The sequence below is a fragment of the Thunnus thynnus genome, chromosome 13 (assembly GCF_963924715.1).
Source record: "Thunnus thynnus chromosome 13, fThuThy2.1, whole genome shotgun sequence".
Classification (NCBI taxonomy): domain Eukaryota; kingdom Metazoa; phylum Chordata; class Actinopteri; order Scombriformes; family Scombridae; genus Thunnus; species Thunnus thynnus.
The window spans coordinates 30,737,507-30,758,803 of NC_089529.1; the positions used below are offsets into that span (position 1 = coordinate 30,737,507).

General features: G+C 40.0%; 1 protein-coding gene across 1 annotated transcript; it reads left to right on the forward strand.

Moving 5' to 3' along the window:
- Positions 1-20,754, forward strand: rhogb (ras homolog family member Gb). The gene is made up of 5 exons (XM_067609014.1): positions 1-153; positions 12,938-13,058; positions 15,985-16,138; positions 17,337-17,507; positions 18,351-20,754. Exons 3-5 carry the CDS (start codon positions 16,010-16,012, stop codon positions 18,624-18,626), a joined length of 576 nt encoding a protein of 191 aa, XP_067465115.1. The 5' UTR covers positions 1-153; positions 12,938-13,058; positions 15,985-16,009; the 3' UTR covers positions 18,627-20,754.
- The last annotated feature ends 543 nt before the right edge of the window (positions 20,755-21,297 follow it).

A 21,297-nucleotide genomic window follows, 5' to 3' on the forward strand; every position in this document is an offset into this window, starting at 1 on the left:
CTGAGATAGAGATCCGCTGTCCCTCCCTCCCTCCCGCACACACTCACACACTCACACACCCTCTCACACACACACTGACACTGACACCGACACACACCCACACGGAGCGGGACTGCACGGAGCTGTGTGCCCGGACAGGAGGACTGATGACCGGTGAGTTGTTGCTCTTCACCCGCCCGGATCAGCTGAGTGTGTGTGTGTGTGTGTGTGTGTGTGTGTGTGTGTGTGTGTTTCCTCCTCTTGTCCAAACTTTCAGCACCAGCAGTTATTGATCTCGGCTTTAATTCCCGTCAGCTGATCGATCGGTTCTTCAGCCGATCAATAAGCTTCTTGTTTGTTTGTTTGTTTGTTGACGTTGCTGCAGGAAACTGAAGATGGAGTGCGACCACTCCCAGTGTGTGTGTGTGTGTGTGTGTGTGAGCGTTTGTCACTCACTTCTTCTTTTAACTTTGACATGAATTCAATATTTAGAACGAAGCTTTTTAAAACGACCGTAAAATATCAAAGATACGAAGAGAAAAGAAGAGGAAGTAAACTGAAATGTCGAAGTCAATATTAGAATATTACAGTGGTGGAAAGTAACTAACTACTGTACTGAAGTACAGTTTGAGGTACTTGTACTTTACTTGAGTATTTCCATGTGATGCTACTTTCTACATTTCAGAGGGAAATATTGTACTTTCTACTCCACTACATTTATTTGACAGCTTTAGTTACTTTTCAGATGAAGATTTGACACAATGGATAATATAACAAGCTTTGAAAATACAACACATTGTTAAAGATGAAACCAGTGGTTTCCAACCTTTTTGTCTTTTGACGTCTTACAAAAAGCAGTGTGTAGTCGGGGTCACATTTCACATGTCTATGAGTTGTTAACAGCTCCACCAAATAGTGATTTTTCCCTCTAAACTTCTCACATGCTTTCATTTCAATAAATGTTCAAATGATCCAATATTTCAGCAAAAATCAAAGATTAGAGACAAAGAACTTTGTTTTTTCTTCTTTCCTCTCCCATTAATCATCTCACCACCCCTCAGATTTATCTGCTGACCCTTTGGAGGGGCCCGACCCCTAGGTTGGGAACCACTGGACTAAACTAGCTAACTGTATATAAAGTAGTGTAAACTAGCTCCACCTCCAGCAGCTTCAACAGTAACATGCTGCTCTAACACTGATGCTTCACTATTAATAATCTAATGATGTCATATATAATAATATATCAGTCAGAGGGACCAAACCACTACTTTTACTGCAATACTTTAACTACATCAAGCTCATAATACTTATGTACTTTTACTGCAATACTTTAACTACATCAAGCTCATAATACTTATGTACTTTTACTGCAATACTTTAACTACATCAAGCTCATAATACTTATGTACTTTTACTGTAGTAGTATTTTTCATGCAGGACTTTTACTTGTAATGGAGTATTTTTACATGTCTGTATTGGTACTTTTACTGCAGTAAAGGATCTGAGTACTTCTTCCATTACTGAGAATATCACAGGAATATTCACGTATATAAACATTTAAATGAATACCAGTGTCTTTAATACTAATAGAATATTAACAGCATAATGTCTAAATCAATATTAAATTATTTTAGGGATATTATAGAGGAGAGTGGTCATATGAAGTGAAATAGTATCCATAGTGATACTATAGGAATAACATAGGTACCACGTCTGAATAACTTTGTACTACATTATCAATTTCTCAAAGAACTTGAGTACGAAGTCCAGAGGTTGTCATGTGTAGCACAACAAGCTAGCGAAGCGTTCCTGCACATGCTCAGTGACGTGTGTCTTACACAGAACTACTCTCTGGAGACTGAAAACGTGATGCTGTTATTAGTCTCTGGAGCCGTTTCTAAACAAACTAACGTGACCGAAACCCTTCATGATGAAGGAACATGTCACCCAGTGTAGCCGTGTGACTCACTGATACACACACAATACTTGTTAGTAGATCAGTTCATTGTTGGTTTGCATCCAAACATGAAGAAAAATATAGAAAATCACCAGAATGATCCTTTAATGGGTCAACTATGTATTAACATGTCATATTAGTGTATGTTTCTGTTCATGTATGGAAGTGTGTTGTGTATTCATGTATGTGTATGTGTGACCACAGGAATGTGTAGGTATGTGTGAATACAAAAAATCAAATAAATAATAAAGAAATGTAGTAGTTACTAATGGTCCTGCTACAATACCACTACCATATTATAGGAAATCTATGAACACAAATGTAAAACTGTTGTGAATTTGTTATATAAATATATATATATATATTCCATCTGAGTACATTTAAAAAAATATTATAGGAGCACTAGATCCAAGTGCTATAGAGATATTAAAGGGGCACTCTTAGCATTTAGAGGATAGCAGATATGATAAGTGATATTAATTATGGTGCTGGCATTAATCAATTAATGAAATAAATTATGAGTTCAAAATGAATGAAGAACATCATCATTTGCAGCCATGAACATTACAGAAGACAGCAGTGAATGTTATAATAAACACAAAAAGTCAAATCAATACTGGATTGACTAATAGTGTCCTGACGCTGGCCAAGATGATGTCACACAGTGTGTCAGCGGCCACACATGCTCAGATGTGATTCAGAAACACGACAGTCAAGTTAGACAGTTTTAGGATTCCCAGAATGAGACAGGAAGTCAGATACGTCAGAGATCGTCAAGTTAGTGCTGATGTAGTGAATCATTCAGCTGCCAGAAACTGTAAATACAAACATATGCATCATTTTAGCCATTTTAGTCTAATGTTCTAGCCGTGGTTTGGTCCAGTATTCTCTGGTGTTTTAGGCCTGGTTTAGTCCAGTGTTCTCTGGTGTTTTAGGCCTGGTTTGGTCCAGTATTCTCTGGTGTTTTAGGCCTGGTTTGGTCCAGTATTCTCTGGTGTTTTAGGCCTGGTTTAGTCCAGTGTTCTCTGGTGTTTTAGGCCTGGTTTGGTCCAGTATTCTCTGGTGTTTTAGGCCTGGTTTAGTCCAGTGTTCTCTGGTGTTTTAACCCTGGTTTGGTCCAGTATTCTCTGGTGTTTTAACCCTGGTTTGGCCCAGTATTCTCTGGTGTTTTAGGCCTGGTTTGGTCCAATATTCTCTGGTGTTTTAGCTCTGGTTTGGCCCAGTATTCTCTGGTGTTTTAACCCTGGTTTGGCCCAGTATTCTCTGGTGTTTTAGGCCTGGTTTAGTCCAGTGTTCTCTGGTGTTTTAGGCCTGGTTTAGTCCAGTATTCTCTGGTGCTTTAGGCCTGGTTTAGTCCAGTATTCTCTGGTGTTTTAGGCCTGGTTTGGTCCAGTATTCTCTGGTGTTTTAACCCTGGTTTGGTCCAGTATTCTCTGGTGTTTTAACCCTGGTTTGGTCCAGTATTCTCTGGTGTTTTAGGCCTGGTTTAGTCCAATATTCTCTGGTGCTTTAGGCCTGGTTTGGTCCAGTATTCTCTGGTGTTTTAACCCTGGTTTGGTCCAGTATTCTCTGGTGTTTTAACCCTGGTTTGGCCCAGTATTCTCTGGTGTTTTAGGCCTGGTTTAGTCCAATATTCTCTGGTGTTTTAGGCCTGGTTTGGTCCAGTATTCTCTGGTGCTTTAGCCCTGGTTTAGTCCAGTATTCTCTGGTGTTTTAGGCCTGGTTTAGTCCAGTATTCTCTGGTGTTTTAGGCCTGGTTTAGTCCAGTATTCTCTGGTGTTTTAGGCCTGGTTTAGTCCAGTATTCTCTGGTGTTTTAGCTCTGGTTTGGTCCAGTATTCTCTGGTGTTTTAACCCTGGTTTGGTCCAGTATTCTCTGGTGTTTTAGGCCTGGTTTGGTCCAGTATTCTCTGGTGTTTTAGGCCTGGTTTGGTCCAGTATTCTCTGGTGCTTTAGCTCTGGTTTGGTCCAGTATTCTCTGGTGCTTTAGCTCTGGTTTGGTCCAGTATTCTCTGGTGTTTTAGGCCTGGTTTGGTCCAGTATTCTCTGGTGTTTTAGCTCTGGTTTGGTCCAGTATTCTCTGGTGCTTTAGGCCTGGTTTGGTCCAGTATTCTCTGGTGTTTTAGCTCTGGTTTGGTCCAGTGTTCTCTGGTGTTTTAGGCCTGGTTTGTACCAGTGTTTACTGGTGTTTTAGGCCTGATTTGGCCCAGTATTCTCTGGTGCTTTAGGCCTGGTTTGGTCCAGTATTCTCTGGTGTTTTAGGCCTGGTTTGGTCCAGTATTCTCTGGTGTTTTAGGTCTGGTTTAGTCCAGTATTCTCTGGTGTTTTAGCTCTGGTTTGGTCCAGTATTATCCGGTGTTTTAGGCCTGGTTTGGTCCAGTGTTCTCTGGTGTTTTAGGCCTGGTTTGTACCAGTGTTTACTGGTATTTTAGGCCTGGTTTGTTACCAGTGTTTACTGGTGTTTTAGGCCTGGTTTGTACCAGTATTCTCTGGTGTTTTAGGCCTGGTTTGGTCCAGTGTTCTCTAGTGTTTTAGGCCTGGTTTGGTCCAGTGTTCTCTGGTGTTTTAGGCCTGGTCTGTACCAGTATTCTCTGGTGTTTTAGCTCTGGTTTGGTCCAGTATTCTCTGGTGCTTTAGGCCTGGTTTGGTCCAGTATTCTCTGGTGTTTTAGGCCTGGTTTAGTCCAGTGTTCTCTGGTGTTTTAGCCCTGGTTTGGTCCAGTATTCTCTGGTGTTTTAGGCCTGGTTTGGTCCAGTATTCTCTGGTGCTTTAGCTCTGGTTTGGTCCAGTATTCTCTGGTGTTTTAGGCCTGGTTTGGTCCAGTAATCTCTGGTGTTTTAGCTCTGGTTTGGTCCAGTGCTCTCTGGTGTTTTAGGCCTGGTTTGTACCAGTGTTTACTGGTGTTTTAGGCCTGGTTTGGCCCAGTATTCTCTGGTGCTTTAGGCCTGGTTTGGTCCAGTATTCTCTGGTGTTTTAGGCCTGGTTTAGTCCAGTATTCTCTGGTGTTTTAGGCCTGGTTTGTACCAGTGTTTACTGGTGTTTTAGGCCTGGTTTGGCCCAGTATTCTCTGGTGCTTTAGGCCTGGTTTGGTCCAGTATTCTCTGGTGCTTTAGGCCTGGTTTGGTCCAGTATTCTCTGGTGTTTTAGGCCTGGTTTAGTCCAGTATTCTCTGGTGTTTTAGGCCTGGTTTAGTCCAGTATTCTCTGGTGTTTTAGGCCTGGTTTGTTACCAGTATTCTCTGGTGTTTTAGGCCTGGTTTGTACCAGTGTTTACTGGTGTTTTAGGCCTGGTTTGTTACCAGTGTTTACTGGTGTTTTAGCCCTGTTTTGTGCAATATTCAGCTTGTTAAAGAAGAATTCTGCTTGTTTTAACAACTTAAATACTTTTTTCTGTGTGTGTTGACATAAACTGCTGATCAAGACTCTCATTTAACACATTTTCTTCACACATGCTGCTGCTGGATGAACAGAGTGGCGGACAAACCCATCCTGTTTCGGTTTCAACACAAACCAGTTCCTCTTTGGCCTTTGGGGTGATGGGGGTGGGGGGGTGGGGGTTGGAAACAATGCCTTACGGTAAATGTGGAGGATTTTGCTTCTGTCAGACTCAGTCAGCAGGTCTCTGTCAGCGTTGTTGCCTTCACCATGTGTAGCTCTGGAAACAGAAAAGTCTGACAGATCAGAAACACGACCAGTAAGATGATCAGACAAACGACTGAGAAAATGAAAGTGAATAGTAAAATTAAAAAACAAACTAGAAGAAACTTGCTAGCCTAGCCACATTGATGCTATAAACAACTCACAATGCAACACTCTGTAGGAGCCTGATACTCTTTCCATTCAAAAGAACATATGTTGTGAATATGCAAATGCACAGTCCTCAAATAGGACAACTTTTTCCAAAGTGGTTTCCAATATAAAATATTGTGTTATATCTGGGCCAGTGTGGCTTACATGTTTGGGCCTATATTTTCAATGTTCCCGAATGTTTTAGCCCTAATTTGGTCTGATATTGAGTTCAGTATTTTTCAATTTTTAAGCCTTGGCTTAGTCAAATATCCCCTAGTTTACCTTGTTTTGTTTCAGTATTCTCTGGTGTTTTAGCCCTGTTTGGTCTGACATTCTCCCAGTTACTACATGTTTCTGCCTGTTTCCACGAGGAACATCTGTGTTGTTTGAAATGTTTCTGTTAACAAGAACTAGTGTGAAAAATTCTGCAGTTTCTCAGTATACTTTTTTTCTATTTTTTCCACCTCTTACTTGAAGTTGTACGTTACCTCTTTTTGTCCTTAAAAATACCAAAATCTACTGTTAGCTGTCAGTATTTTTTTCAGAGCAGGTGTTTGCAAAAAATATTCTGTAAACCTCGTAGCTCTAATTTGAGAGATTTTCCTGTCGAAGCTTCAGCTGCAGGACGACGCAGTTCCTCTGTAGGTCAGGAGACTCTTTCTAAACCCACGAGATAAATAAAAATAGAGAGAAAGAACACAGCTGACGAGACGAAACTGTAGCTGTTTGTTACTTCCTGAAACATTCACATACAAACCAGTCAAACTGCTGCTGTCACTCTGCATCGGTAGTTTTGGTTGATTTAAAGTTAGCCCTTATTTCCCATCAGCCCCATTCCTCCCTGTCCACCCACTCCCCGAAGAAGACGCCATGTTGGATGTTACCATAAATCCTTAAACTGTGGCCACAGCTTCTTCAACTGCAGATGTTCTGTTGATGTAAACTCAGCACCTCATGTCATACCTCTGTTCATCAGTACTGTTCTTATTTCGACTTGGATCTACTTTGCTGTTTTTTCGATCACTGTTAAGCTGCTGTTAACTCCATGCTGCACAAATGTTTCCCATTAAAAGCCTGTAAGTGGTTCAAAGGTCATAATCCCTGCCTTTCCTGGTAGGTATCTAATTTGAAATGTCCGCAGGAAGTTCTGACTTTCACTGATGACAATTTAAGATCGATTCAAAATTAAAAAAAAACCCCAAATAAACAGCAAAGTAGAAACGACTGAAATTAAATAAAGAATTAAAACAGAGAAAGTGTCACGACAGTTATACTGAATTTAAACAAATATGTAACACAAACAGGTTATTATTATGGACTCAGACATTATTTGATTACCTACGTTTGATTGAATTTGATCATTTCTGGTTTATGATTTCTGATCAATCATCTTTCACTCATTTTGCTTTGGAAGAACAGTTTCTCTTCCTGTTTGCTGATCAGGTTCAGGTTATTTTCTCCTATTGTGTGTCTGGAATAGTGGATCAATTCGTTATTGATTTGGCCTCTAAACATGAGATTTGTTGACAAAAATAAGAAGTATAAATTCATCAAAAATCTTTAACATAACAGCCACTAAAAATCTTTACCAACTCAACCTCTGTGTGTTGAGTCATATTGTTTTTGTTATTCTCTCTATATGTTATTACACCTACCTCATGTCTGTCTAATTTGTCACCATTTTGTGCCATGTCCAATTATACTAATCAAAAAAAAATAAAAAAGACAAAATACCTATAACATTCCCATATCAGTATCTCACTTTACACCCACTACTCTCTGAATTAAATCCTATAATATTACTATGACATTGGTACAACTTTGTCAGAGGTGGGTTGTAATTAAGTCCATGTTTTTGCATGGACTTAAATAGTCCATTAGTCCATAAATAAATCATATCACATCTTATATGTCCTAAAGTTGTTGCTGTAGCTTTAGTTTTCAGCTCAGTGTCTGATGGACTGACGGTTCTTCCTGTGATGAGTCATGTCAATGTTCTCATGGCTCCAAGTTACATTTACCTCATTATGCTAATGATTAACTGTCATTAGAATAGCTCAGAGATACTGTAAGTCTTTTTTTAGTTTCACACTTTAATCACACACACTGAGAGGAAGCTTGTTCTTTTACACAATGAGTGTGTTTCAGTCAGTTTCAGCTGCTGTAGGTTACTGATCTCCATTCCTCTTCCTCTTTTTTCTTAACGTGTTTTATTTCTTTCTTCCTCCTTCTTTCACAGTCTGACTCTGTCAGCTCCCTCTGATCTGTTCAGACCTGCTGGTTTTACCACACAATTTAAACTGAAAACCCTCTCAGAGATGCAGGTAGCCTGTCAGTTTGGGCAAATTGTGTAGAAAGATGTTTGGAGTTTGGAGAGATCCGACTGATGAGCTCCAAAACATATTTGCCAATTAATTTTGGTACTGCACTTTGTTCAGTTTCACCATCTGGACTCACGCTATAAGTTAACCCATAAGACCTTTTTAAAACCACGTAGAATACAAATGAATACTTCAACCAGCCCTCCAAATGAACCTCCAGATATGTAATTTGATCATGTGACAGTAATCAGCAGGATGACATCATCTGTCGGTGCTTTCCAAAACTGTCACACATCACTGTTAAACAATAATGATGCTCTATGATGAAAATGATCACTTTGTTTAAGGTTAGAGAAACATGTGGTGTGGGTTCAAGTTACCACTTCCTTTAAGTTGGACCACCTCCGTCGTCATGGCAACAATGATAACCACGGGGTTAAGGTTCATCCAGCCCTCCTCCTCTGAATGAGGTCATCTGACCACATATATATACGTATATACTTCTCTGTTACTACGGCTGCTAGACGCTACTATATGTTGTTTCTGACATTAAGACCTGTTGTGTTATTTTTCTTGGGAGGACAGACTCAACTATTTATCAGGGTTAGCATAATTTCGTTGTATGAATCAGGAACCAATAAATACTCAGTGGTTCCTGCTATAAATATAGGAACAGTGGAAGAAAACAAGATTATGGGGAACAAATGAGTAACAACTGGGCATTTAAAAGGAAGGAGAAATAAATGATACTCTGCTGCATGCAGGGGTTCGACGACCACCTTCCCAAATAAATGAGAAAACAAACATAACATGACAAAAAAAGGAGTAAAAATAAACTGGGCTGTAAATATGTTTTATGCCACTGTCAGCTGTAATAATAATCAAGACCTTTTAGAGGAGAAGTCAGATCATCCTCTGAAGAACATGAATGTCCAGTGAACCCAATTTCACAACAATCCATCAGATAGTTGATGAGACATTTCAGTGTGTGATCCAACGAGGTGGAACGTCAATATAATCTTCACACTGACCAGAGGAAACATGGTCAGCGTCACAGTTTTTCCTGTTAACATCCTCACTGTGGTCACTCAGCTAAAACGCTGCCTATGATAACAGTGTCTGTTCAGTTAACTGAAACTATCAGAACTGAAATGTTGTAGGACTTTATAGTTTCAGATACTTTAAAGGAATACTTTAGTAGTCAGTTGAAAGGACTGATAACACGTTAAATACAGAGCTGGTTATGCTGGTTTCCCTCTGTTTCCAGTCTTTATGCTAAATATGCTGCTGACTGTAGCTTAGAGGTATCAATCTGAACATTTAACTCTCAACAAGAGAGAGAAGAAGAAGAAGAAGTGTATTTCCCCAAAGTCAAACTACTTATTGAAGTTCAAACCCTCATTTCAAGCAGATGGTTTCTGTTGCTGCTTTATTTCAACATGAAACCACAATGACACTTTTCTACTGAAAACTTCCTTTTTTCCGACTACATCTGAGTTACAAAATGTCATAGTTTCAACATTTGAGACGTTTCTTTCATTGTTCTTCCGTATCTCTGCAGTTTATTAAAGCTAATAGGAATAAATGAGCTTATTTATTCATATTATATGTATTTTAGTATCACTGGTTTATTCTGACTTTAAGTGACAGAACGAGCGGTGGCTTATCTCAACTGTTTCAAAGCCTGATGTCTTATTCCTCTGTTGTTGTCCAAAAACTATTAACAACAGAAATACTCATCAGAGCACCAAATCTTGATTCATCCACTGCTGAAAATAGTCCCCAACAAATGCACTATTTCCTCCTGTATGTTTGTTTGAGAGCTGTTACTGAGCCTTTTTCAAACATGAAAACTATATTTGTGAGCTGTTTTTAAAGATTTATGTCTCCAGTAGGAACCAATAAGCTTAGAGGAGGAGTATTGACGGCAGACAAATACTTTAAAATCTAAACTTTATATAAAGCAGTAATTCAGATTAGCAGGAATGAAGCTAATTAAAATATGTGTAATGATAACCTTACACCTTATATATATGCTTATATATACAGGTCTAGTTTAAAGAGGACATATTCTGCACATTTCCAGCTCTATATTTATATTCTGGGGCTCTACTGGAATAAAAACTCCTTATTTATCTTCTACTGGTCCTTTATGCAGCCCCCCAGTTCAGCCTCTGTCTGAAACCGTTTTAGCTCCTGTCTCTTTAAGGCCCCGCCTCCTGATGAGCCCACTCTGTTCTGATTGGTCAGCTTTCAGGAAGCTTCCTCCGGCTCCGGAGGCTACGTAAACAAACTATAATAGCAGGATTTCACTTCTGTGTTCACATGTTGGGGCTGAATCAGATCTTAAATATGAGAGTGGACAACACATGGAAACGCCTTAGCAACCACCTTAGCAACCACCTACAGAGCGGACCAAACGAGTGAAAAGGTGAAACCAATGCGGAGGTGCCTTAAACCTGCAAAGCTGGCTCCATAAAGAAGTTAGATTGTATGGAAGTCTATGAGAGAATGACCCTACTTCTCTCTTGATTTATTACCTCAGTAAACACTTTCCTGATGAGTTTATGGTCTCAATCACTAGTTTAAAGTCTTTTTCAATACAGTATGATGATCATTTTGTAAATTATGGTCCCATTTGGAGTAAAATAAATGATAAAGCAGGTATGCTTTAGGGTGTGGCTACGTTGTGATTGACAAGTCGCTACCACGGCGATGCATTAGGTGCTGCAGTTGGACCTTGGGGAGCTCCTCCCCAGCTCCATGCTCTCATCCAAATATGGTCACTTCTCATCACTTCTGGCTCCAAAATAACCAAGATGGCGACACTCCTCCGTGCTTGCCCCGCTTCCACGTCCTGTCACACCGCTTTTAATATTTCCTCTCCAATGCAGCTCCAGGCAAGGCCGTGGTCTCCTTTGAGCCCACCGGGCGTAGCAGACCAAGCGCTACGTAAACAAACTATAGCAGCAGGATTTCACTTCTTTTTCTCCGTCTTTACTCCAAATGTCAACTTCTCCAATCCATCCGTACATGTCGGAGCTGAATCAGATGGTGGACAAAGCAAAAAACCTCAGCAACAGAGATTACAGAAGGGATGGATGTTTATTGGCAGGTGTGACGAGCTGACGTTATCTCATTGGAAAAGTGAAAAAACGTTGCAAACGAAGCGTTCAGGCAGCTGAAACCTCGGCTTTGTCATGCAGATAACATTTCTACATACTGCACAACAGGAAATAAATAACATAAAAACAAAAAGCTGCATATGTGAGGTGTTTGTAAAGATCTTCAGTAGGAACTAACAGGCTTGGAGCTGAGAGACACAGACAGAGAAGGGAAGGGAGGGAGTGGAAGTTATTGAGAGATGAACTAACATGTTGTTGGTTTGGCTTTTGCACATGGGATACGATGAGAAGAAGTTCAGGGGAGAAGAGTCGGGAGGAGAGAAAAAAAAACAAAAAAAACCAACTGTGAGATCAGAGGTTAAAGCGTCCAGCAGGAGTGAGATCAGCAGACCTCCGCCCAGAAAGAGAGAGAGAGGAGGAGGGTGGGGTCACCGTCCCCAGAGTCTGGGCTGAGCCACTTCTTTCTCTATCCAGACATGCGGAGAGACACTACAGAGTTAGTGTTTCATTGTTCGGCCACACAGTCCACTGGAGTTATATCCATACGCTCACTATTCACAATTAAAAACTTTTATTGTCTACTTTCCTCTTCAAGAATCACAAACTCTGACTCTCAAACTAACATCATGAAACTAAAACTAAAAACACAGAGACACTGAAATATGTATCAAAACTCGACTGATCTGACTGACTTGTTAGTTTGTAGTTTCTATTATTGGTCTTCTTCCTCTTCGCTGTTTCACTCAGACTGATATACAGACAGGTGACATATTAAAGGTCCAGGTGTGAATGCTGGACCCCTACAGCGAGGGGGTCTGGGTCCACTTGTCCCCTTAGAGGGAAGGGTCCAAGTAGTTGTGAGTGATCAGCTTTATCCTATGATGAAACATGTCTGCCCTGATGAGAGTGGTCTGATGTGAATCATACGTTATGACCTTCACAGTCACCAGATCTCAACCCATCATCATCATCACAACACCACATGAGGAAGATCTTTATGAAGACTGATGTTCAGAGACTGTAGGATCAATAACAAGCTGCTCTGGCAACATGTTATGTTGGTTTTTCCTTTAATTTGTCACCCGTCTGTGTTATATTTAGTGTATATAATATATATATGAACCTGGATGTCGGATATGAATTTATTACGATATGAGTTGGTGTCTTGACCTTGAATGACTGTTTTGACAGGGACATAATTTTTGTGGTTTGAGAGATGACATTAGTGACTCAGAAACCATCCTGGTGACGTTAAGATGATCTTTTTCAATTTGGAAATAAGTGACTCAGAAACGCCGAATGACCTCAGTGACTCTGACGTGACCTTTGAGGACTCGGACAGAATCCGTGACATGGACTCAGTGACCCGGACACAAGCTGGGACACTATCTACTACTACTACTACTACTACTACTACTACTACTACTACTATTACCACCAATACCAGTACTGCTATTAGTACTCGTTATGCTGCTACTGTGTGTTTTTATTTCTTAAAATTAGACCAAAGTAGGAAAGAAAAGAGACACATACAGAAAATCAGACCAATTGTCTTTCTGTCTCGTAAATATAAATAAAGTTTTAACACAAACTGACTCCGTGTGTGTGTGTGTGTGTGTGTGTGTGTGTGTGTGTGTGTGTGTGTGCAGGATAACATCTCTGTTTTGTTTAGAGGTCATTTCCTTCTGCAGCAATCATTTCCATAAACACAAATACTGACAGAGGACAAACTCCCCTCTGTCTCCCCCCTCCTCTCTCCTCTCTGCAGGCAGACGATGGGACGTCACGTGTCTCTGAACAAACTGTGTTAACTGAAGGAAACTGAAGCGTCTCTGACAGCCGGAAACACGACGAGTTAACCAATCAGACTCCTGAAGCTAAACAGACAGGTGATGGTTGATCTTTTATCCTTAGTTTTGATTTTCACTGTAAATATTCTCACCATCTCTTTGTTTACTTTAGAAGTCACTCAAGCATTCATCTTTCTATTGTTACTATGTCAGCGCACCTTAAAGCTATAATATATAATTATTCCACATTAAAATGTCTAAAAACAACTAGACCTATGTTATATATGTTGTTGAGTTGTGTACTTACATTATCCCAAATGTTTCCAACAATGTTCAAACTCAGAGAAATCTGTAATTTAATCAAAGTAACGGACCGTTTCATTTGGTCGCCTGTCGATGGCGTCATACCTCCTCTACCAAAGAGTAAACATGTACAAGATGCATACGGCGGCGCTGTGTTTGTCCGCTACAATGGCGTCTACCAAAGAGTAACTTACACACATACAAGATAATACATCGGCGTTGTGGTTGTTCCACACAAACTGTTATAAATGGACTTTTATTCAGTTTTAAGACACATTTTCATGATAAATTTAGGTGGTTTTTAACTATATCTTTTAGCCAGAAGAAGGATTTTAGTCATTGGATGTCTGGATCTTAAGTTATCAGAGAAATAAACTGGACAAACGTTAGCAGCAGCTCGGCTAACAGACCCTCCAGGAAGTCCGGTGGTTACCAAACATTGTGAGAGAAACACTGATTTTTTTAGGTGAAACAGTTTTAATTAGTATTTTAATGATTTTAATCTCCGGGTCCGTTTGTTCTGGAGAGGAGGAGACCTCTGCGGGTAAAAACATCCTGAATAATGAACACTGGAGTAATCCTATCCCGGTGAAGCTGGTTATTTAACAACGAAGACAACAACTCCCATGATCCCTTGCTACTTCACACCGTCATCACACTCCGTCTGTTGTTATTGTTTTGATTGAGAAGCCTAGCAGCTGAAATTACATATTGTGCGTTTAAAACATGAAACTCAAATCAAACTGCTTTTAAGCTGACATGTGCACATGTTTGTAATACAGATATTCATGAGTAACTGTCAGTTTCTCCTTCTAATGAATATCAGGTCTGGTCCAGTTTTGGTTGAAAAGCCGTTGTAAGCAGATGTAACAGGGTGTGTGTTTTCAGGGTTTGTGAGGAGGCCATCATCATTTCACTATCAAATCACTGAACAAGCTAATACACACAAACACTGAGCTGCTGTTGTGTGTGTCGTCTAATAATAACTGATGTTGTGTTTAAAGGTTCAACATTCAGTCAGAAAATCAAGCTGAAAGAGTAAAAGTGAGGAAATGAGGCTCTGAGAGTGTCAGCAGCTGGTTCCTCCAGCGTGGAGGTGTAGTTTGGTGGTTTAGGAGGTGCAGGTACAGAGCTGCTGAAGGCCCAGATACGTTAAATCCAAACATCCCCAAACCTGAAAACTCTCTCTGTTTTCATTTTGATGCAGACCTGCAAGTTTACTGATGTAGTGAAGTTTATATTTCATTAATTATGAATAGCAGCACCATTAAAAACCATTCAGGGAAATTCTTTACAGGGTTACTTGTTTGTGTTCTTTGTGTTTACCTGTAAGATTAAAACAGTTTATCCACCAGGGGACAGATTAGTACAAAGAGGGAACTTGATTGAGCTATTTTGCCTGTTGTAGAATATAAATATAGAGCTGGAAATGTGCAGCATATGTCCCCTTTAAATGGCAGGAGTCTGACAAACAGTCTGTAATTATTACTGAACGATGAGCCTCATATTAACATCACTGACACACCTGAACTACAGACACATTTTAACACATAGACTCCGTCTGTTGTTATTGTTTTGATTGAGACGCCTAGCGGCTGAAATTACATATTGTGCGTTTAAAGGCGACATATTCTGCTTTTGGAGGTTTCATGTTATTTATATTTTGTTCTGCAGGATGTCAAACATGATCAAAGTTCCAAAACTTGAGGTGAACATCTGTAGAAATGCCGCTTGCGAGTCAAAAGTCAGGGCTTCAACCTGCTCTGAACGCTTCGTTTTTTTTACTACCTTGCTGACGAGCTGACGTCGGCTCATCGCAGCTCCGACATGTACGGATGGATTTGACTTAGCTGGTTGTACTCGACCACTTTAGAAAAAGTAGGATTTAATACGGAAGTATAACGATGCCAATACCTTGGGGAGCGCACCAACCACATTTGAGCGCTTTCACAGTCTGCAAGTAAAACATTTGAGAGCTGATTTGTAAGAACAGAAACTACAGAGACGACACACTAAACAACATTATTACTTTTTGTTTCTTTCATCAATACAGCCTCCTATGAGTAATATTATTCATGTCTCCGCCCGGTTACCGCAGGTACAGAACAATCAAGCGCACCTGTAGAGCAGCTGCCTCACGCTAAACTGATACAACAGCTACACGAGTCTCATGTTTTACCTGTTTTAATGCTGTTGTTCATCATCTGTGATGTAAAAAAACTGCTACGTCTGTTTAAACAGGACTTCACTGCATTTAACACCAGAGCTGAGAGCGCAGTTATGTATTTAGGTCATTTTGAGACAAGATTCTGTCATGCCGTCACCCTGCGTTACTCATAATACACACACACATAATGACGTGGCCAAAAAAAATCAGTATTAACCCCTCGTGCGCCAACAATAATGAAGTGAAAACAAGTGATGAAACAGCTGAATTCGAGATGCTTTACTCCACCGATAGTCTGTCGTCTTCAGATTGTGTTTCCTCTTGTCAGACACCAGCGGAATGAAAGCAGCAGCGTCCTGTCGTTGACACATGTGGCAGCAGGTGTCGCCGTTGCTGCTGCTTCAGCAAAAGTTACAGAGTCTCACGTTAATGATTTATGTTTTGTTTGTGTGTCTTATCTCACATCTCTTCCTTAGTGATTGCTGCTGCTGAAACAACCTGCCTCTCTCTCTGCAGATAAACGTTCATGTGTGTGTGTGTGTGTGTGTGTTGCAGGTAGCTGAAGGGGTCAGAGGTCATCATGCAGAGTATAAAGTGTGTGGTTGTGGGTGATGGAGCTGTGGGGAAGACCTGCCTCCTCATCTCCTACACCACCGGAGCTTTTCCCAAAGAGTACATCCCCACTGTGTTCGACAACTACAGCAGTCAGGTGTGTGTGTGCCTTTATTTATTAGGGACCGAGCCCAAAAGGCAGAGGACTACTGTAAAACAATTGTTTGTTTGTTTTTCGTGTGTTTGTTTGTTTCTTTATTATTACGCCACTTAAACCCTTAATTTGACCCCCTAAACATGCTCAAAAACTCACCAAATTTGGCACGCACATCAGGTCTGGTTAAAAATTTGATAAAATGTAAAAATTAACCCCCCAAAGTGCCAAAATGTGCTCTCTAGCGCCACCTATTTAACTAAAATGGCTGCCACAGCCCGTAGGAATGTCTTAGAAACCAAAACTCAATTATTTGTCTCATCAAGACCTACAAATCATACACTGACACCACTGACCTAAATCCAACACGAAGTCCACAATTAGCCTTTCAAAACAAGATTTTGCCTCAATTTTGGCCCCTGAACAAACGCTATCTCCTCTGAGGGAATCTTAATAGATGACTTATGACACTGTGCTGAAAAAAAGTTGTTAAAAACTTTGTAATAACTTGAACGGTTGTTGCAGTGCCACATCACACCTTACAATGTAAAACAATGGGGAGGCAATCTATGGGCATGAACTTTGTGTCAAACTGAGGCTTCTGACGTCTAAACTGTAAGTCTGACCACTTTCAAACCTGTATCAATGGATTTGCCACGAAAATTCCTACTAAGATGTTATTTTTAATGTTAGATTTGGCCAAAGTCATGGGATTTATGAGGATATTTCACCAGAAGCGTACTCTAAAATCCTCCTCTCCAACTGCTCCTGGTGATGTCACTCCCTCAGTGCTCTGAAACATTCCGCAATACACACTCATTATAAAATCACAGGAGGAGCAAGAAAAGACTTTAAAACTCACACTCTAATATCTCAAAAACAATAAAAGATAGAAAACACATGTAAATTCAAGATTTGTAGGTCAAAGTCTCGTGACTCATTTAAAGTTCAAATGAAGTTTGTATCTAAAATTATGTGGAAGCAGTAAATGTTCAAAAAGGTGTGGGTTCGCTCACACTCTCCATTCAAATATATGAGTATTTTTCTGTGTCCAGCTGCAGTTACTTATTGTCTCTACACACCTGACAGTACACATGTCAATCAAACTTTCAAAATAAAAGCACACCACACTTGTAAGAAATATGAAGTGTGAAAGTGACCTTGGGCAACGTGTGTGTGTGTGTGTGTGTGGTGCGTTCAGGTGACGGTGGACGGCAGGATGGTCAGTCTGAACCTGTGGGACACGGCGGGTCAGGAGGAGTACGACCGGCTGAGGACGCTGTCCTACCCGCAGACCAACATCTTCATCATCTGCTTCTCCATCTCAAGCCCCGCCTCCTACGAGAACGTCAAACACAAGTGGCATCCTGAGGTCAGAGGTCACACATCTGCCCGCGCAACAGAGGTCATATTTAGAGATTAAAGCAACCAGAAAGTAACTTAAAACTCAGGATAAGTGCTACTGAAGTGTCCATTCAACCTGTTGTATGGAAGCTCAAAGTGTCCAATATTAAAGGACCAGTTCACAGTTTTTCCAGTATGTCTTAAACCAGTAGTTTTCATCGCTCTAATCATTCCTCCTGTTCATACTGGATATTAAAAGATCCTTCAAATGTGCTTTCAATGGAAGTGATGGAGGCCAAAACCCACAGTGTGTCCACACAGTCATTTAAAAGTCTGTGTGAAGCTTCTATTCAGCTTCATCAGTCTGAGTTAGTCATATCAAGTGGATATCTGACACATTTACAGTCTTTTTAGCATCAAATTCCCTCTTTGTGTTTCCTCGGACAGTGTTTCCCTGTTGAGCTGCGCCCATTCAACCTGTTGTATGGAAGCTCAAAGTGTCCAATATTAAAGGACGAGTTCGGTGGAAGAAGTACTCAGATCCTTTACTGCAGTAAAAGATCTGCAGTAAAAGTACTAATACATCAATGTAAAAATACTCCATTACATGCATGAAAAATCCTACTACAGGTACTAGTACTAAGTATTATCAGCTTGATGGACTTAAAGTAGAAAGTACAATATTTCCCTCTGAAATGTAGTGGAGTGGAAGTATAAAGTAGCATCACATGGAAATACTCAAGTAAAGTACAAGTACCTCAAAATTGTACTTAAGTACAGTACAGTTAATGTATTTAGTTGATTTCCACCACTGGTTCTTTTATTTGTCTCTTTCCTGTTTACTGAAGTTGGTCATCATCATCATCCTCAGGTATCTCACCATTGTCCCGGCGTTCCCATCCTCCTGGTCGGTACTAAGAGCGACCTCCGGAACGACGGCGAGACTCAGAGGAAGCTGAAGGAGCAGAACCAGACGCCCGTCACCCATCAGCAGGGCGCCGCCCTCGCCCGCCAGATCCACGCCGTCCGTTACCTGGAGTGTTCGGCGCTCAACCAGGACGGCATAAAGGACGTGTTTGTCGAGGCTGTGAGGTCCTTCCTCAACCCGCAGCCCACCGTCAGTAAGAGGCCCTGCGTGCTGCTGTAGGACCGAGCCGGCCAGAAACACTGAGTGGGCTGATATCTGCCTGAGAGACTGTTTGTTAAAATGTGTTAATTTTTAAATGTGTTTGGTTAGAATTTTATCTTGAGTAAGAAAATGTAACTCAGATGTTCATGTTGATAAGGATGTTTTGGGGGTTTTTGGTCCGACTCACATCAAGCTTTAAATGAAACCAACTTCACCTTCTCTGATGTGACTCAATGTTTTAAAGATTAAAAGTTAAATGTCCACAAAACTTTTCTGTCCTCACTGAAACGCCAGTTCAGTCTCTTCTTCATCCTCTTTTACTCCTTTTATGTGTTAACGTGTAGACGACACCAGGGATTTGATGAAGGTTGTTTTTTGTTTTTTCCCGCTCAAAACTTCAGTGTGCTCTCCTGCTCAACACAACAGGACAAATTTTAAATAAAAGAACAAGTTTAATAACTTAGAATGAAAGTTAAACACATATTTACTCCTTATGGAATAAAGTCTACATTGTTTCTTAAAGTAAAATTGGACAGAGACTCTCATGCAGCAGCTGTTAGCCGGTTAGCATCGTGATCCTCATTGAACGTTTCGGCACCGCACCACTAATGTTTTGTGTTTACAACAATATAATATCAGAACAGAAGCTTTGCTAGTTCAATATTTCTTCATCCAAAACACAGAGTGAGACTCATTTGGTCCAGTTTTCCATGATGTGGCCTCTAGGGTTAGCTGTTAGCTCGCCAGCTAGCCATGCGAGTGTCATTACGTCACCAAGCTTTCAGACTGTACTGCTGACTGTGTGTTCAGACAAAAGGCAAAGTGAATTTTAGAGAACTGGAGTGTGAGCAGCTGGTTCCTGAAGTGTTTTCCCATTTCTAATGTTGCTTTAATCGATTTCACTGTCACTGAACACAGAAACTCAGGACTCTCCTGATAATGTAACAATCCGACAGGTTTATATTCCGGCACCAGTTCACATTATTTACACTTTGTTCATTGCGTTTTGTCCATGACTTTAGCTGACAACTTAAGAATACTACAATACCCATGAGCCTCGGCTGCTGTTGCTATGCAGAAGAAGCAGATCAAAGCATTGTAAACAAAACATGTCGCCATGGTTACTGGATTCACTCAAAATGACCCAGAAACTAAAAGTGAACTGATTTAATCTGCAGATTGTAAAATAAATTTAATCTTTAGTTTCTGCTCACTGAATTTCTTGCTGAAATGCACCTTGGGAGTCGTAGTTTGTAGTCGTAGCTCAAATATTTGAAATTGATTCTAAATTTCACAATAATTGTTTTTAATTAGCCTTCTGTTTAGATATCAGAGGAGCTTGTAGAGCCGCTCAGCTGAATCGTTGTTAACGGCAGTGTGACGTATAAATAACCAACCTCAGCTCACATTAAACTGTTTGACTTGAATTAATTTTTAAATGACTCTGTGCTTCGTAATTTCTCTTTAAAGTGACTTTAGCATCATTGGTTTTAACTGCAACACACACGTCATTAACATTAGCGTTAGCTTGCTGCTCTTTGCTATTATTAGCTGCTAAATTATTGTTTTTAAAATCCTACAAAACAGAATGGACATGAGATTTATTTAGAGGAGTCAAGAGTTATAGTGTGAGTTAAAACAGAAGCTGCATGTTGAGAACTTTCTTTATTTAACGTTCAATAATTAACAGTGTTGGTTAGCTACCAAACTAAAGTTACCCCTAAGTTTGAAACCTTTTTCGCTATTTTGTAACATTGCTATCAAAAGTAATATTGACTAGTAAATAATTAAAACGTAATTCAGTTATAGTTGTAGACAGTTAATGATAGGAGGCGGTTTGATGAAGAACATAGAAGTCAAATCTGAGGAAACAACCTGGTTTGGTGTGAACTTTAACATTTTAAATTGTGAGTGAAAACTTAAATGCATGATGCTGCTGTCCATAAACACTGACAACATAACTTGGAGTAAAATTCTACAATAATAAAGCAACATTTTGACGTAGTACACCTCTAAAGAAAAAGTATTTCTCGGTTAATTTGAAGCTTTTTTTGGAGCATTCGGGTTCAACAGCAGTTATTTAATTTGATGTAATTATATTTATTCCTCTCATGTATCAGCTGAGATTCATTTTAATTGAACATGGCTTGATTATTAACATTAAATAATGATGTTTGTCATATTTTAACGTCATTATAATGTGGAATATGTGCAGTTTTTCTCATTATTATTATCATTAAGTTCCCCAGATCTGACTCCATCAGCCAACTTTCATCCAGAAAAATGACTGTAGGTGTCTGTCTGTGTTGCTGTGTGCAGGTGTTTTGTTGTTCAGGTAAATGAAGTGGGGGTGGTGGTGGGGGCAGGGGTTAATAAATGACCTGCAGACAAACAAACTTCCCCACAGGATGAAAAGACTTTTATACTGTCAGCTAGTACAATAATCAAAACACAAACATCTCTGCAGCCTATCACATGACTTCATCTCATAAAATACTCTGTGTGTGAACCAGATGTCATGTCATCTGCAAGCAAAGCAAACTGATCATCTCTGATACTCACATATGTCATTGATATACAAAATACAGAGTTTAGGCCCCAAAACAGAACCTTCTGAGACTCCACTGTAATTTGTGCACTTAAATATCTTTATGAGTTTATGGGGAATTATGAATTATTATTGTGCACA